Genomic DNA, 18,324 nt, shown 5'->3' with positions numbered 1-18,324 from the left:
GGCTCTTTACCCAATGCAATCCACTTCCATAAGGTATGGGCTTCAGCATGGAAAATCTACCGATGATAGTGGCACAGTGGATAAAGGGCAGTCGGATAAAACTATTGTCACATTGAGTAATTAAATATTGCTGTCGTATTTCTTTTTAAGTTTTATATGTTGGTGGTGTATAAATTTCTTATGTTATAACGTGTTAAAGTATACTTATAATTTTTGTCTAACATTTTAAGTTCTAAGTACCACGTTTTCATGTATGGTTGACTTTTAAGTATATACCTGTGTATATATTGATGGAAAGTTAATGCGATTGTAAAACTTGCTCTAAACATCCGATTTTGAAGACTTATGCTCCCCGTGGAACAATGGGTATTTCTTGAATTACAGCCTTTATATGACTGTACTTGCATCCCGGAGAGGCTAGATCCAGGACTACTTTACCTGTAAGAATTAGGTGGTAACTTAATGATACAACTAGTAATTGCATTCTAAAAGGACTCTAAGCAGATGTTTCAATTCCTTCTCTTACCTCGACCTCACCATTGAGTGGCGTGGCAGAGCTACATTGGCTCACGAATGGTCAATTTTCTTTTAATTAAAGTCATGCACCCGGGCTATATTGATCGGTGGTGTTGGGGGATTTAGCATTATCTTCTACCTTATTTATTAGGGATATTAGGCTAAAAGCATATGCCTTTTAGTATACTTACGCCTTATATCTTATGTGTTTTGATGTGGATTGCATTGTTATTAGGGTAATTTGTGCTCAATACATGTTTTATATGTGCAAGAACGTATTTAGATGAAAGCGGACTGAACGGAGATAATTTGGTGCAAAAAAGAATTTGAAAACTCAAGAAAACTAAAGCATATAATGAACGTCTTCGCCGGCTCGCGTCGCGTCCCATATAGACGAATCAGGGAAGTCAGCCCTTATACAAAACACTGAATCAAGGGGAAGGCGACAGCTCTCGCGAGCCATGCATAAAAAAGTGTTGATCGAAGGACACTCGCGAGCAACACAGACGAGCCCTTCAGTTATCCTGTCCGAATTTGAATTGTCTCGAGTATTCCCATGCAAAACCTAGGCTGTATATAAACGTCATGAAACGTCTTTTGTTAAAGGTTACGCATCTTTAGAGGCACACACGAGGAGCAGAAGATAACAGAAATTGGCTCAAATTCACTCAATACTAGAAAATGACTAATTTTCGACTACCAGAACCATAAAACTCAATCAGAAATTCGATTTTCTAATAAAATCGATCAGTCAAAAAATAATTGGTCGGAGTCCTCTTTCCAACTGAATAGATGGCAAAACCGGTCATCTGAAATATTTCAAAGTCGACTACATTGGACTTCACAATACCTATGTTGCGCAACACCTCGTGAAAATGGTCCAAATAATCTTATGGGTTCTCAGAATGTGTACCACCAAAATGAATAGGAAAGAGCTTGGTGAACTTATCCAACCTCTACAATCCCTCAGAAGACATCACGGGCCTCTCCCCGGTCTATGTAGCAATAATTGGCTTAACTACTCCAACTGTTGGAACCGTCGGAGTCTGATATAAGGGAGCCATCTGCTCCAGAGTGTGAGTGGGGGAGTCTGAGCTCCTCCCCCAACCTAAGAGACAGTTGGTGCCATAGGAAATACTCCGGCCTAGGACATACTCTCCATGAGGCCCACTAAGCGGACTAGGGTGTCCTGAAGTACGGGAATAACAATAAATCCATTCGGGACCTTAGTGGGTCAGACTGGTGCGGTCTGAATAGGGGTTTCCTCCTCATTCTCAATCTGAGGCTCTACGGTGGGTGCTGCTGCACGTGTTCCAGGCTGAGCTCTACCTCTGCCTCGACCCTTGCCTCGGCCCCTACCCCTAGTAGTGCCTGCAACATGGGGCTCTAGCTCCTGTCCGGCTATAGATGTTGTGCGTATTCTCACCATCTGCGAGAGAACAAGAATAGAATGGTTCAAACTTCAGTAATAGAATAAAGTTGCACGATACAGAAGGAAAGCAGTGAAATTTTCTTAAAGCCCTATAGCCTCTAGAAGATAAGTACAGTCATCTCTGTACCGATCATCTAGACTCTACTAAGCTTGTTCATGACTCGTGAGGGCTAGAAAACCTAGTGTTCTGATACAACTTGTCAAGACCCGGAATCCCAACCTTGGGGTCGTAATGGCACCTAACATTTAACTTGCTAGGCAAGCCAACGTTAGCTAATTACTTAACTAGTTTTAATAACTTACAACAGAGCATTAATAATACAAAGCTATAATATATTGAAATAGATGTGATAAATACAACGTAGCATCGTCTAAACATATCCCAGAAATCTGGAGTAACGAATACACGAGAATATTAGAATTCTACAGAAAAGTCTGAATGAATTACAGCTATTCGAAATAAGGACAACAGTAAAGATGGGATAGAAGGGGACTTCAGGGACTGCGAATGCCATCAGCTCTACCTCAAGTCTTCAAAAGCAGTTGAATCAGAGCAGTCTCTGTTACGCGTCGCTGGGACCAATACCGATATCTGCACAAGAAGTGCAAAAGTGTACATGAGTATAACTGACCCATATACTCTGTAAGTGCCGAGTCTAACCTCGACGAAGTAGTGACGATGTTATGGCAAGTCACTCAAAAATAACTTGTACGGAATAATGATAATAGATAGCAGAAATAGAAATGAAGCAGTAAACTCATAATAACATACCCAAAGATCAACTATCAGAGGGACCCAAAATAATATAATCTCAAATATCGTATCACAATATCAAGAATAAACTCTTCAGTCACAAATAACTACGACACATGAAATCTGTTGCTGTATGCAACCCGATCCCAAGTTTCAACACAATATCTTTCTTAGCGTGCAATTCATTTCCAATTTCATATCATATCATTTCCTGTTCCGTTGCGGTGTGCAATCTGAACCCCAATATTAATTCCTTTCAATATTATTGTAGCGCGCAACCCGATCGCCCAATATCAAATTATTAACATAAATAACTCAACACCACTATTTACGAAATATCAACACAAAAGAGAATGAAACGTACAAAACATTAAAGAACTACCAATACAAATAAAGAATATCCAACATCTCGTACCAAACCTTAACGATTCATCAATAATAAATGACTCACGTATAAAAACATGTGATAATGGGAATTTACAGCTGAAGCAAGTAGGAACATGTAGCAGGTAGACAGATATTGAGTGAGAAATGAATAAATCAAGCAAGTAACAATTAATTAATAATTAACCAGTAAAACATAGATATCAAGTAAGAACATATAACAATTAAAGTATATAACAAGAGATAACATGGAATAAATAAAGACATGGAAAAAAATAGCCCAATCCCGCATGTTAAATCCCAGAACGACGTATTGTGATGACTCGGTAGGTCGTTTTGGGTACTAGTCCTTATTTTTGTATTCCGAAACCTCATGTAGCCTTATTTGATGTTTCTTAGTTTGCGTTCGTGGTCAGTGTTGCTTTTCAAGAATCTTTTATATGAAATTTTGATAAAAATAAAAATTTTGACTAAAAATAAGACTAGAGTTGACTACAGTCAACATTTTCTGTAAATGATCCCGGATCGGTATTTTGATAATTACAGTAGGTCCGTATTGTGATTTTGAACTTGGTCATATGCCTGGAATTGAATTTAGAGGTCCCCAAATTGATTTGACTCGTTTTGCCGAAAGGTAGCAATTTGAAGTTTAGAAATTTCCTAGGTTTGACCGTAGATTGACCTTGTGGCTATCGGGTTTTGATATTTGATTTTGGGACTTGGTATATGTCCGTTTTGCTATCTGAAACTAGTCTGTAAAATTGGTGTAAATCAGAGTTGGTTTGATAGGATTCGGACGCTTGGTTGTGATTTTAGAGGTTCTTGAGTTTTCTTTGAAATTTCATGCATTTTGATGTCCGATTCGTAGTTCTAGATGTTATTTTGGTTCTTTGATCGTGCGAGCGAGTTTGTATCATGTTATTACACTTGTGTGCATATTCGAGTTGGAGCCCGTAGGGCTCAGAAGAGTTTTGGAGGTGCTACAATGAGTTTTGAATGAAATATAATAGCTGGTGTGCTTTTCAGTTCTGGTGTTGATCTGCAGATCTCGCATTTGCGATGTCTAGCTCGCAAATACGAGCATCGCTTTTCCGAACATGATTTTGCATTTGCAAGCAGCGGCATGGGCTGGGCATCTCGCAATTGCGAGGAAATGGTTCTCATTTGCGAACTAGCTAGGACCGCTTTTGTAAGTATTTTGGTCGCATTTGTGACTCCTGGAAATATAGGACATCTTCGCATTTGCGAAGGGTTAGTTGTTCGTATTTGCGATAAAATTGTTGCATTTACGATGTTCGCATGTGCAAACAAGAGTTCGCAATTGCGACATCCGCAGCTAGGTATAAGAGGAAAAATCGAGACTTAGCTCATTTTACACCATTTCACAACCCTAAACACACTAGAGGCAATTTTTGAAGAGCATTTTCTTCTCAAATTCATTGGTAAGCAACTTTAATCCATTTCTTTTCAATTATTCATTACTTTTCATGTGTTTTTAACATTAAATCTAGAATTTTCATGGTAGAAATTAGGGATTTGGATAGAATTTAGGGATTTTTGTAAAATTCAGATTTAGACCTCAAATTGAGGTCGGATTTAAAAATAAATAACCGGGTTCGCGGGTGAATGGATAAACGGATTTTGGTCTGAATCTGGGGTTTTGACTAAGCGGGCCAGGGGGTTGACTTTTGTTGACTTTTCCAAATTCACTAAAGATTAAATTTTTTCGCTCGTGAGTAGTTTCTAAAGCTTATTTTGAATTTTTTGATAGATAATTAGTTATATTTGGTTAGTTTGGAGGCTTGTACAAAAGGCAAAGTCGTGGTTTATTGATTGACTTGGTTGCGGAGTGAGGCAAATGCCATGGTTAATCTTGACTTAAGAGAATGAGGACTAGTTGGTCTAATTGCTACATGAATTATATGTGGGGACGGCATATATGTAAGGTGACGAATATATATAAGTTGTCGTTGGATTAAAGCATGAGGGTGAAAATTATTTTTTTGTATTTTGTTGATTCATTGACTATGCATTCTATGTCGTAGATAGATTATTACTTCTTTAATTATTCGCCTTCATATCTATTGTTTATTTTGAAGTTGTTAAGATGTTGAAAGTTGAGTTGAATTATCATTACACTGTGATTGAAGTGAAATTGCTTCCCACCTTGTTTTGCTATCTTGGATTAATGTTGTTGTTTAGTGAGGAAGAGAGAAAAGCACGAAGGGGATTACCGTGTCTTATTTTCATAAAATATCATTTATACGAGAGACTAGGAGGATTAAAGCATGAAGGGTGATGCTGTGTTATTGACTGATTATCATCATTTATCACATCATGTGAGGAAGAGAGTAAAAACACGAAAGGTGATGCCGTTCCATTTCATTTATGATATTACATGATGAGGACGAGAGTAAAAGCACGAAGGGTGATGCCTTGCCATTTTTATTTCATTGCTTATTTGGTTCCTGGATTAGTGATTTACTTGGTTGCATTGCTGTTTATTTTGAAAAGAAGTTATTTGGTGATTTCATACTTGTCGTTCTTATGATACTTCCCATTTCGCATGTCCCCTCCCAGTTAATGTTTTAATTGCCCTACTTGTTATTTTGGTGCTCTACGTATATATCTGTACAGGTTTTAAGTAGTTGTCTTGTCATAGCCTCGTCACTACCTCGTGAGGGTTAGGCTCAACACTTATGGACATTGAGTTAGTTGTCTCATGCTATACTTCTGCACTTCTTGTGCAGATACTGGTATTTATTCCAGCAGCGTCTAGTGGTGTTTCTGCTCGGATTCAGCTGTATTGGAGACTTGAGGTGTAGATGCACGGCGTCCGCAACCCTGAAGTCCCCTCTTTTATCCATTTTATTGTTTATCTAGTCTCAAGTAGTTGTACATTATTTTAGACTGTATATGTAATATTCTAGCTGCTCATGTGCTTGTGACTCCGAATTTTTGGGAGAAGTTAGCATCGCGTTATTTCTATTAACACTATGTTAAATTCTGAGTTTTTAATTGTTAAATATCATTACTCTGTTATAATTGTTAAAGACTGGTTAATTAATTCAATAACGTTGGCTTGCCTAGCAAGTAGATGTTAGGCGCCATCACGGTCCCGAGGTTGGGAATTATGGGTCGTGACACGCATATACACCTATCACTTCGCATATACGTCGTTTCCCTACATAATTCACATAACAAATAATGCAACAATTCTTAATTCCCTCAAGTCAAGGTTAGACACGATACTTACCTCTTTTCCGCAATAAAATCAACACTCAACCATGACCTTTCTTTTAGAATTAGCCTCCAAACTAGTCAAGTCTAGCCAAATATAGTTTAAATGATTTAATATAAGCTTTAGAAACTACTCCACGAGTGAAAAAGATTCGATCTTTAATGAAATTGGAAAAGGTCAACAAAAGTCAACCCCGGGTTTGCCCGATCAAAACCCGAGTCCAAGGGTAGATCCCGACTACTCATAACCCCACGAGTCTATATATATATTTTGTTTCAAAATCCGAGTACAATTCGATTCTTAAATCCCAATTCTTTATTTTTTCAAAACATAGACAAAAATCCCCAAAATTTCTCTTAGATTCTCATGAATTTGATATTCAATCTCATGTAGAATCATGTAACATAATTGAAATTAGATCAAAATTATTTACCCAATATTTGAATTGGAAAATCCCCTCTTCAAATCGCCTCTTACCGAGTCTAGGGGTTCAAAGATATGAAAATGAGACTAAAATCCCATCTTCCAGCCCTTTTGTTCAGCTGCAGATGTGGCAAATGCGACCTTGGGTTCGCATTTGCGAACCCTCACAATTGCGGAACATGGATCGTAAAAGCAAACCCTGACAGCCCATACAAATATCGCAATTGCGACAAAGGCTTCGCAAATGCGATGACAGCCTTCTTCGCAAAAGCGACACAATGGTCGCAAATGCGACCCAACCCAATCTTATACTGTATTCGCAAATGCGAAGAGGGAGTCGCATTTGCGATATCTGGATCTCCTTTGTCCTCTTCGCAATTGTGATGTTGGTGCTCGCAATTGCGACAACTGTAGCACCAACACACCAGTAACCTATAACCGGCTCAAAACCATTCTAAAACATGTCTGAAACTCACCCGAGCCCTCGAGGCTCCAAACCGAACATCTACACAAGTCTAAAAATATCATACGACCTCGCTCGTGTAATCAAAATACCGAAATAACATCTAGAACCACGATTCAGACATCAAAACGCATGAAATTCAAAAACAAACTCAAGAACCTCTAGAATCACAACCGAGTGTCTGAATCATCTCAAATCAACTCCAAGTTAAACAAAATTTTACAAACAAGATTCAATTAGCTGAAACGGACCTATTCCAAATCCCAAAATTAAAATCCAAATCCGATAACTATAAAGTTAACCTATGGTTAAACCTAAAGAATTTCTAAACATTCAAATTGCCAACTTTCGGTAAAACAAGTCAAATCAACTTAGGGACCTCCGAATTAAATTTCGGGCATACGCACAAGTCTAAAATTACAATACGAACCTACCAAAATTGTTAAAATACCGATCCGGGGTCGTTAACCCAAAATGTTGACCGTAGTCAACTCAAGTTATTTTTAAAGCCAAAAATTATATTTTCTTCAAATTTTACGTAAATAAATTCCGAAAAATGATACGAACCACGCACGCAAATCAAAAGGTATCAAATGAAGCTAATGGAGGTTTCGGAACATAGAAATAAAGGCTAGTGCTCAAAATGACCTATCGGGTCGTCACAACGATGGTGCTACTGGGCTGATGAACTCAAAAATTAAGAACCTCAACACTCATATTCCATTTAGAGTTACAATCACCTCTCAATATAAATCTGATTAATACTGCCTTTAAGTCTAAATCATTTGATCACTAGAGCCTATAATTTCTATTAGCCTTATTGTGTCTAGATACAAGAGAATTAGCTTTTCTACACTAAAGGCCTTGTAAAGCCTTTTAACATGGTAGGAATCTTACCGCCCAAATCTTCAGTGGGGATGGTAAAAGGTAGGGTTAAATGGGCATAGGAGATTGGAGATGGGTAGAGTGAAGTGGCGGAAGGGGAGGGGTAAATAGGATTGGAGTGGTGAGGTGGCATGCCATATGAAATCCACCTCATTCAAAGTGTTAGACCATATGGGTTTTAATTTTTCATGGTGGATCTCTGTTAGAAATAAGAGTATTTTTGATTACTTTGCTGACATTAAGGATAAATTCAGCCGAAAAATATAACAAAGAGTTTATTTCCAATAGTATATGGATAAATTTAGACCTTTTCCCTAAAAAAATAAATACCAATCATGGAAGAATTATAATAACTCCCTTATACCATGATCATTTCTTCCTATAGACCATACCAAATGACTACGGGGTCGTTTGGTACGACAGATAAGCAAAAATAATCATGGAATAAAAATTTAGTACCATATTATTCCTTGTTTGGTTACTAAATCTGGGATAAATTATCCTATGATTAAAAATAGCACCAGGATAACTTATATCTGCTAGACGGTGGAATAATAATCCCAGGTTAAAGCAATAAATTGACTCCCATGATTGATACAACATGCCAAACAGTCAATAAGAAATAATACAAGATAACTAATCCCAATGTAACTAATCCCAATGTAACTAATCGCAACATAATTTGTCTTCAACCAAACAACCCCTAAGGTTGAGTTGAACCTCGCCCTAAAGCCGTCCTTGGGAGTTATCACCTATTCCAGGGGTTTGGAAAAAAGAGTTGAACTCTCCTGTTGCAGTTGGTCACTAGTGGCGCTTAAAAGATCATCTGTGAAGCCTCGATCAATGGTGAAATCACAATGGTGCTGAACCAAATTATCATCAGTAGAAATGTTGATCCCAAATAGACTGCCAATAGAGGAACCAGATTGAAGTATATCTATCCACCTTGTATCTGATATACTATCAAATAGGGCTTCCTTTAATTGCATTGTGTCAGTAGAAGCCTGATAATTACTATTTACTTGTAATATATTAGTATCAACCGGGTTTAGTTCTTGAGAATTTCTCCCATCATACATCCTTATTCCCTCGTCTAAAGCAGAGGTACTCTGTCCCACGGCTGAAGGTATCCTGTCTTCTTTCTGACATTGTTTGGTACGCCGTTTATTGTGTTGGAATTGAAAAGAACTTTTAGAGAAGGAATTTATATTTGAGGCTGCTGAATTAGTTTCGTCTATGTTGTTAACAGACGGGTCACTAAGGAAGAGATGCGGGAAATTAAGCCGCGCATCTGATCCTCGGAGCCTAAAGGCCTCTACATCATAAGCAAAAGCAGCTTCTTCCGCGCTGTCAAATGTGCCTAGCCAGAGTCTACTTCTTTTTCGTGGAAGACGAATCTCCGCTACCCATTTTCCCCAGTGGCGTTGTCTCACTCCCCTGTACCGCTTAGGGGTTGTGGAAACAGTGCCATAATTGTAAGTGTTCCGACACTGAACTAGCGCAAGATGGCACGGGTCATTGTCTAGAAAGCAATTTTGAGGTGCAAAAGAAATCATAGTTTGGTTCTGAACAGGTGATTGCATAGGAAGTTGATCATCAAGGGCAAAAGGAAAACTAAATCTTGAATTATGGGCAGCGTAACTAGACTGTTTTGGATCACAAGTTGTAGCTCTAAGGTCTTTGTGTTCTGATGTTGGGATTTTGAGCTTCTTTAGCGGTCTATCCATCGATATAGTGGCTTGAATATTGCCAATTGATTCGACATATTCCATGTTTTGTGCTGCGTACGAGGTGGTTTTCCTACTGTATTTAATTTCTGAATGCAAATTTGAAGGAAATCTAACTTTACTTGAATGGCAAGGAGGAGGAAATAAAGGTTACAATACGATAGAGAGATGACGAGGGAGCTTAGGTTTATTTGATAAAAAGGACAAGAAACATGAATGCTGACATTTAATTGAAGCCTTGTATTTCAACAACACAAAAATAAAGAGTACACTTTTCTCACACTAAAGAGACAGCAAAAGTCAGTTGTGTGTGCATGCGAGCACGTTTTTGTTGACATAGAAAGGCATGACTCTTGCATTTCTGTAGAAGCCAACCCAATCTTACTTGCAGGTTAAGTGATGGGGATTCGCTAGCCACTTGCTTTTTTGAGTAGTAATGAATACTAATTTTTTACACAATAATGTTCAATTATTAGAAGTTTTAGTTCCATATACGTTGGACGATCTTTGGTTTTACAAAGGGTATTTCAGTTTTATAAGTCTTAGATTGGTTATTGGAATTGGCATTATACGGCGATTGGAAGAAGAGGTAACATAGGTCACATTTAGTTACTCCATCTGTTTCAGTATATAGTATATGACTTACTTTTTTGTGTTATATAAAATAAATGCCATATTTCTGTATCTAGTAGAGTAAGATTTTTGTTCCAACATTTTCATTTTAAGAGTTGGCTGTGATTGCATGTTTAAGAGTTGTAAGATTCAAAGGGTAATTTTGGTATCTTATATACAACTTTAGTTAAAAACCACAAGATTCATATATTTTCTTTTATTTTCTTAAACTTAGTATCTGTCAAATTAAGACATATAAAATGAGACAAAGAAGTATAAGTTTGGCAATATTTTAATTAAAAAAAGTGTTTCATTAGCACTAACAAGTTTGAGGCCGAGTTTTTCGTTAAACTCTAAAAGTAGACTAACTCTTTGCTTCATCATAAGTCATAATAATTACCAGGTTATCTTCAAAAGTTAAAACTCTTGGCCGTGTTATAATTAATATAGTGTAATTTGCAAGCTTGCTTCAGCAATTGGTTGGTTAATATATAGAGGTCTCTCTCAATAGCATCAGTTTCACAAGGAGATCAACTAAACGAAAAAATAAAAAATTGTTAGTAAGAAGTCAAAGTCAGATGCATTAAAATGATGTAGTGTAGAAGAGAGCAAACATGCTTTAGATTTGGTTGCTTTTGATTGGGTTACTAAATATAGATTTATCGAAGGTTGCTTGTTTCTTGCGTGTTGCATAGAAATTTTTGAAAGCGTGCGGAACAGTAACATGGATTTTCTTCTAATGACGCCACTATTTTGCTCATTCCTCTTTTACTATGTCAATGCCACTATAGAATTAATGTAAAAACTTACAAATTGACAGAATCCATTCAAACAACACCTAGATTATTGCTAGAAATACTATTGCTGAGGAACCAAGAACAAGAGTTGTTGAATTGTTTTCTTGCATCAAGATAGAAACAGATTTAAAAGTTAGACATTGGAGGTTTTAAGTTTAAAGAGTGATTTATGAAATATACATCTAATTCTACCTGAAATATTAGATTCGACTAAACCTATAAATTCGTGATTGGATTCGGCACCGCAATAAGAGTTTGAGATTTGAAGATGAGGGGAGAAAAACATAAGAAAAAATATGTCTTCTCAGTTCTCAACTATCAAGAGTTGTGGTGGGATGGATATGATCTTTTCACCCTTAACTAGAGGTTTCAGAGCTCTTACCTCTTTAATGGGCCGAGCCTTACGTGGTGAAAATCCAGATTAGTCGGGACCCCGTTGAGAATATTGGACACCGAATAAAAAAAATGTCTCCTTCAAGGCCAAAGTGCACCAATATCCAGTCACCGGTCCCCTAGAGCTGCCAAATTTGACCCATAAATGTGCAACTTACCCAATCCACCCGAACTTTAGTGGGTTGGGTCAATAACATTTTCTTATCGGGTTAAATTGGAATGTAATCCAAACTGACCCATCTCTTAAATGGGTCAATTTTGGTCACTTAACGGGTCAGTTTCTTATCCTGTGATCTTCCTGTTTTTTTAGGAAAAAAAATATAAATAGTCATCCTCTTACTATAGTTTACTTTAGTTGGCCCTAACAAAATTTAGCCATAAATGTTTCAAGTCTGAGGGTGAAAAACGGAAAGAGAAAGAATCTTTCAACTGGCAGTTGCGATAATCAAGGACTCTAGGATTTCCTCATGGATATACAAACGTTTCTTATGCATTATCTATGACGAATCAGAAACACAAAAATTTCCCCAGATGAACATAATGCGTAATACCGATATAATAAATCTATAAACTAGTATATAATCAGTGTGTAATGTATATGCATTGGTTTATACACATTTATAACACAACTAGTAAATTTGATCGTGCTTTGCGCGGTAATAAAAGACCTCAATAGATTTAATATTAATTTTTAAATAGTATTGGAGTAATACAAATATTTTATAATTTAAACATTTGAAATACTATTTTCAATTCAAATGAATTAGATTAACACTTAATTTGTGTTTTTCTCAAATTTTGATTTTTGTATAATAGTATAGGTGAAGCTATTTTTTTTTTTTCTTAAAAAGCATATACGTGAATAAATGAATTTCAATAAAAATTGATCTCTATGTGGGTAATGGGTAAATTTTATATGTATATAAGTATTTAACTTTTTCCTTTTCATTATAGAGTTAAATTTTATTATTTTCATAATTTTCTCCATGTTTAAAATCAAGAAGCAAAAAGAAGAAAGATGGATTAAAGGGAGGGAAAATATCACAAATCTACGAAAATTAAATGAATTTCTTTCCTCCTATTCTTTCTATTTTAACGTTTTTCCTTTTGTATTTTCCTCTTTTCCAACTTTCATACTCTTCTACCCATTTATTTTCAATAAAATAAAGTCCATACTCTACTTCATTTTTCTTATCATTTTCATAACATCCCATAACCAATCACTCATACGTTATAGTATTATGTCTTTTTACCCTCAATATCATCAAATAATTCCAAGTGCAAAATTAAAAAAAATATATGTTCTTTTCTATTGAAAGTTCTCCTACAAATCCAATATAGAACTTCATAAAAAATGGGATGGTCAGGAAAACAGAATCTAAAGAGCTTAAACCGAAAGTCCACTTACCGGTCTTTTTGAAAAACAAATAAAAGGATTATAAAGGAGAAAGTGAGGAGATGTAGATTCCGCAGGAGTTACATTTGTGAATTTTGTATCCTATGCATAAGTTATATTTGTGAATAATTTGTATTCTATGTCCATATAAAATTTTTGTGAATAATTAATATTCTATGTTCATATAAAATGTGTTTTTATCTCTATGGTTCCAGTTGCTAAGGAAAAAGGTTTTGTTTAGCTGTGCATCTTCATTAAAGGGAAAAAAATGTCCAAAAATGAGAAAGAAATACCCGAACACATTTGAAAAACCTTAAAAGAGCAAGCAAAATGGTAAAGAAACTATTGAAGCCTGCAGCAACACTTGCATAAATTTCTTATTGCAAGTCTGCTTTCAGCCGAGAACTTTCATACAACCATATAAACCTTTACTTCTAATTATAAATACATTCTGAAAAGAAAGAGTTGCAAGAGAAATAAAAGACATCATGCAGAATTTTACCTGGCCTTATAATCATTAACTCCGTGAGCCCTCGGAGGTCGGTCTCATACCGACTCAGCTCAGCTCGAGATCGAGAAAATGCTTCCCGATGAAGCGCTGAAACCTACGTAGAAAGAAGAAAAGAAGTTAGACAGGAAGAGAAAAATGAACATAAGGGTAATACCAACAAGGGGAGTTAAGGCTTACCCGATTCAGAGCTTGCTGCGCTTCGTTGAAAAGGATCGATGCCTCGCCCGAGTCCTTCCTCGAGACCTCCAAGTCTCTCAGACCAGCAGCATCTTCGACCCCAGTAAAGTAATCACGGAAGGGGTCTTCCCTTCTGTGGGCTCCTTCGATGGAGAGGGTCTTCAAGGCCTGAGCCTCTTGAATCATCTCCTCGGAAAACAAGGGGAGCAGCGGGGAGCGTCCAATTTCTATTGGCCCAAGTGGATCACTCGGGGCGTTCTCTCCATCTCGAGGGGCATCGAGATCAGCCCCTATACACTACTAGAAATTCCCTAAAAACCGACCAAAACGCGACCATTACGATATGGACGGTGTTTTGATGGTCGGAATGGCTTACCGACTAAAGTTGGTCGGTAGCTTAAAACGACCATCTGACAAGTTTAATTACTTACCGACCAACTTTGGTCGGAAATATATTTTATTAATTTAATTTTACCGACCAAAGTTGATCGGTTTAACTAAATTATGTTTTTTTTATTAATTATTAAAATAAAAAAAATGACCAACTTTGGTCGGTAATTGAAAATATATATTTTTTTAAAATAATTAAAATTAAACATTACCGACCAACTATGGTCGGTAATCTCAACAGTGCAGGCAAAATACCGACCAAAGTTGGTCGGTAATGTTGAATTCTGGGAATTCAATGTTCATTAACCGACCAACTTTGGTCGGTATTTTGGAATAATTTATTTTGTTTTATTAAAAACCGACCAACTTTGGTCGGTTTTTCTAGGTTTAATTTTGGCATAAAATGAATGTTTTGGCAGCTACACCACCTGCCAGCATACCAATACACCTAATAACAACAACAACAACACAACAACAACAACAACAACAACAACAACAACCAAAACATTCAATAAATACTTTAAAACTAACAAATTAAAGTTCAATTGAACATAAAAATCCAAAACCAAGTTAAAACTAATTACAACTAGTTCAAAACTGGTTCTATTTGTCTAGTTCAAAGTATATAAAAGTCAAGAGGTATTTTCTACAACATCATCATCACCGTCTGATGAACTTTCATTTACAAAATGATATAGAGAACGGTCTTGTGGAGGACGGGAAGCACGATCACGAGGAGGACGGGAGGAACGATCACGAGCAGGACGAGAGGAACGATCACGTGGAGGTCGACCCTCTGGAGATGACTTACGAGATCGGGGTAACGAAAAAGCTCCACTAGATAGGAGAGTTCTGATCTGAGCTTGCATGCCAAGGAATTGAGCACCTCTAAGCCTTTCTCTTTTCTTGGCCGCTTCTAGCTCTGATGTGAGCTTTGTCACTATCTCTCGCATAGCGGAGAGGCTCTCCCTATTAAGTTGCTCGCTTTGCGAGGAAGTCCCTATTCCTCGCATTCCACACTTATAGCGATGGAAGTTTTTAGTAGGAAGCCCGTATACCTTCCCCCATTTTGGACCGCCAACAGACTCCAAGCATATTCTTTCAGCATCCTCGTCCAAAGGTTGCGTTGGCTCACCCGATTTACCAGCTGGATGACTACGAATGAATTCCTCCACGTTACTTTGGTAGCGACCCTATATTATTTTAAATTAAATCAGTATTTCAAAATTTTTATAAAAGTAAATTATAATACTTAAAGAAAATTGAAAGCTTACATATGCAGTCGAGGCCCGGTCCTCGACCCACCTATCTTGATCCCCCTCTTTCTTCTTCTTCACAATATGTGTCTCCTTGAATAGCTCATCATGACTCATTGGACGCCCATACTTCTTTTCCTGAAAACAAATTAATTTAGTTAATAAACAGAATAGATATACTTAGAAAAGTAAAATAATTTAAGCAATTACGTACCAATCTTCTTTTTATTGTCCCTAGGCTGATCGCACCTCCAGTGTGTAAGGAGCCTCCCTTCTCGGATGCGCGAGCTTTCTTTCCTTTTTCGCTCCTCTCTAAGAACTCTGCGGTAAGCCATTGCCAGGCCTCTTGTTCTTCTTTCTAGCATCCGAGAAAGCATCTGGCAATCTCTTGCAAGCTTTATGATGAAAATTTGTAGCCACTTCCGCGCTATAGCGGTCTTCCCATACACACTTGCTTTGTATTTCAAAAGTTAAATATTAAATGAAAACATCATAAATATAAATTATTAAACTGTTTAAAAGGGCATTTATACCTTAAATTGATTGAAAATTTGCTCCTTAAGTGAGAATGGACAATCAGTCCAAGTCGCATAAGGGCCATCATAAAACTTTCTTATGGCATTGGTGATTATCTTCGTAATCTTATTACCCGGCCTGAACCTGCAATTTAACAATAAAAACACATTAATATCTTAGTAAAAATGTTACAAATCAATAGACGCAAAAATAATGAATAACACTAACCCATCACCCTCAGGGACTATGATGATCCTGCCATATCGATCATAATACACTACCTCGTCATCACCATCCGAAGCATGTGTATCAGAGGCATGTGAAGACGATGTAGGCGGGTCAGAGCTACTTCCTCGCAGGCGAAGGCCTGCAATAGATGGAGTCGATGATGAAGATGGTTGCGATCCCTGTGACTGCGACATAGCTGGATGCGACCTAAGTGGATATGATACCGATGGCTGTGACCAGAGTGGCTGTGACCCGAGTGGCTGTGACATGAATGGATGTGATCCATGTGGCTGTGATATATAGGGATGTGATCCATGTGGATGTGATGTAGATGGCTGCGATGCAGATGGCTGTGAGGCAGCTGGACTGTATGTCGGATGTATAGTCCTATGGCCCTGTGATGGAAGACTTGGTGTCTGAATGAAGGTGTATGGCTCATGATGCTGTGGCAGCTCAGTATAGCCGTATGGTGGAGGATAAGACATAAGCATCTCTGAAAAGGGTGGACAAGAGGGAGTATTATTTTCTACCCTCCTCTTTCCCTTCCTACCCTTTTCTCGACCCCGAGAATTAGTATGGTCATTGTTACCTTGACCCTTGCCGGCCATCTGCATAATATAATACACATTTAGATTGAAACATACAAGAAACTAGCTATAAAACGAGAGTGCTTTAAAAAACCAACTTTTTAATCCTCATCGACGTATTGTTCCTCGTCCGAGAATTTTTCATCCTCACTTGTTTGAGCTTCATCAGTTGATTCTTCGTCCTCATTTTCTATAATTGTTACTTCGTTTATATCAACTTCTTCCAATATGCGTTCAGGATGTTCCAAATCATTTTCTAACTGATCGTCCACTATTTAGTGAACATTAGAGATATCGTTTTGATATGCAACATCTAACACATTCTCGACTTCCACCCTACCTACAGGCTTAGTTTTTATTACAACCCACCAATCGGACTTATTCCGCCGTAATGGATAAGGAGCATAATACACTTGCCTAACGTTATGTGCAATTATGAAAGGATCATAGCGATCATACTCCCTCGTATGATTAACCTCAATTATATTGTATTGCTTGTGTACTCTTGTACCTCTTGTTGGATTTGGGTCAAACCACTTGCATCTAAAGAGTATCAATTTCTTATATGGCCAACCTGTATATTCTAGTTGTAATATTTCTTTGACCACACCATAATAATCAATATCTCCAACTTGGTTGCCATCACCACCTTGAACCCATACCCCGCTGTTGTTGCTATTTTTATTTTTAGAGCAATCCTCTGTATGAAACTTATAACCATTCACTACGTACTTAGACATTGTTGTGACCTGAAGCCCAGGTCCCCAAAATATATCTTTTAAAAATTGATTTACACCATTATTTGGATTATTTACCTATATAGAGTTAAAAAAATTCATAAGTTAGCACAACTTATGAATCAATTTTTATACAGTCACTATATATATATATATATATATATATATATATATATATATATATATCACTTACAAACTGTTTGAACCACATATCAAATCTCGTATATACAGCATCATGGCCAAATTGACCCACGAAGTGACTGTGACATATCAAATATTTTTAGTAGTTGCATCAATATGTAGTCACAGTAAATTTTATATTTTGATAACTAATAAATCAATACTTACTTGAGAAATGGTACAACTTCAGGACAATTTAGCAACACATGAAATGTAGCTGACTTGTACTCCATATCACTCAAACTTCTCTTTCTATCATCCTTAGAACATCGGCCTGGTTGATTGAATATGGACATTGGTGGATATAATGGATCATTCACACATTCGACCGTGTGCCTATTGGGCCTATTCCTAGAACATGGCACGTTACTCTCAAAATAATAAGAACAAAAATGTGCAGTTTCCTTTGCAAGATAGGCTTCGCATATAGATCCTTCAATCTTATTCCTCTGCTTAACAAATTGTTTGCATTTGCCAATTGTCCTACATAATCTCATGTTAGCCAAGAACATTCAAATAAAATAGAATATTACATCAAACTTATAATATTACCTCTCAAAGGGATACATCCATCTGCATTGAACAGGCCCTCCAAGTCGTGCCTCGTGTACAAGGTGTATTGGAATGTGTTCCATCACATCAAAGAAACCACATGGGAATATTTTTTCCATCTTACTAGAAATTACACGGATGTTCTGGTCTATCCGAAGTAGGTTTTC

General features: G+C 37.1%; 1 protein-coding gene across 1 annotated transcript; it reads right to left on the bottom strand.

Moving 5' to 3' along the window:
- Positions 1–8,538: 8,538 nt before the first annotated feature.
- Positions 8,539–10,197, bottom strand: LOC108943937 (ethylene-responsive transcription factor ERF042-like). The gene has a single exon (XM_070179126.1). It carries the CDS (start codon positions 9,868–9,870, stop codon positions 8,851–8,853), a length of 1,020 nt encoding a protein of 339 aa, XP_070035227.1. The 5' UTR covers positions 9,871–10,197; the 3' UTR covers positions 8,539–8,850.
- Positions 10,198–18,324: the final 8,127 nt, after the last annotated feature.

The sequence above is a fragment of the Nicotiana tomentosiformis genome, chromosome 6, assembly GCF_000390325.3.
Source record: "Nicotiana tomentosiformis chromosome 6, ASM39032v3, whole genome shotgun sequence".
Taxonomy (NCBI): Eukaryota; Viridiplantae; Streptophyta; class Magnoliopsida; order Solanales; family Solanaceae; genus Nicotiana; species Nicotiana tomentosiformis.
The sequence above is the reverse complement of the archived record's forward strand: the minus strand, read 5'-3'. Positions and strand labels throughout refer to the sequence as shown.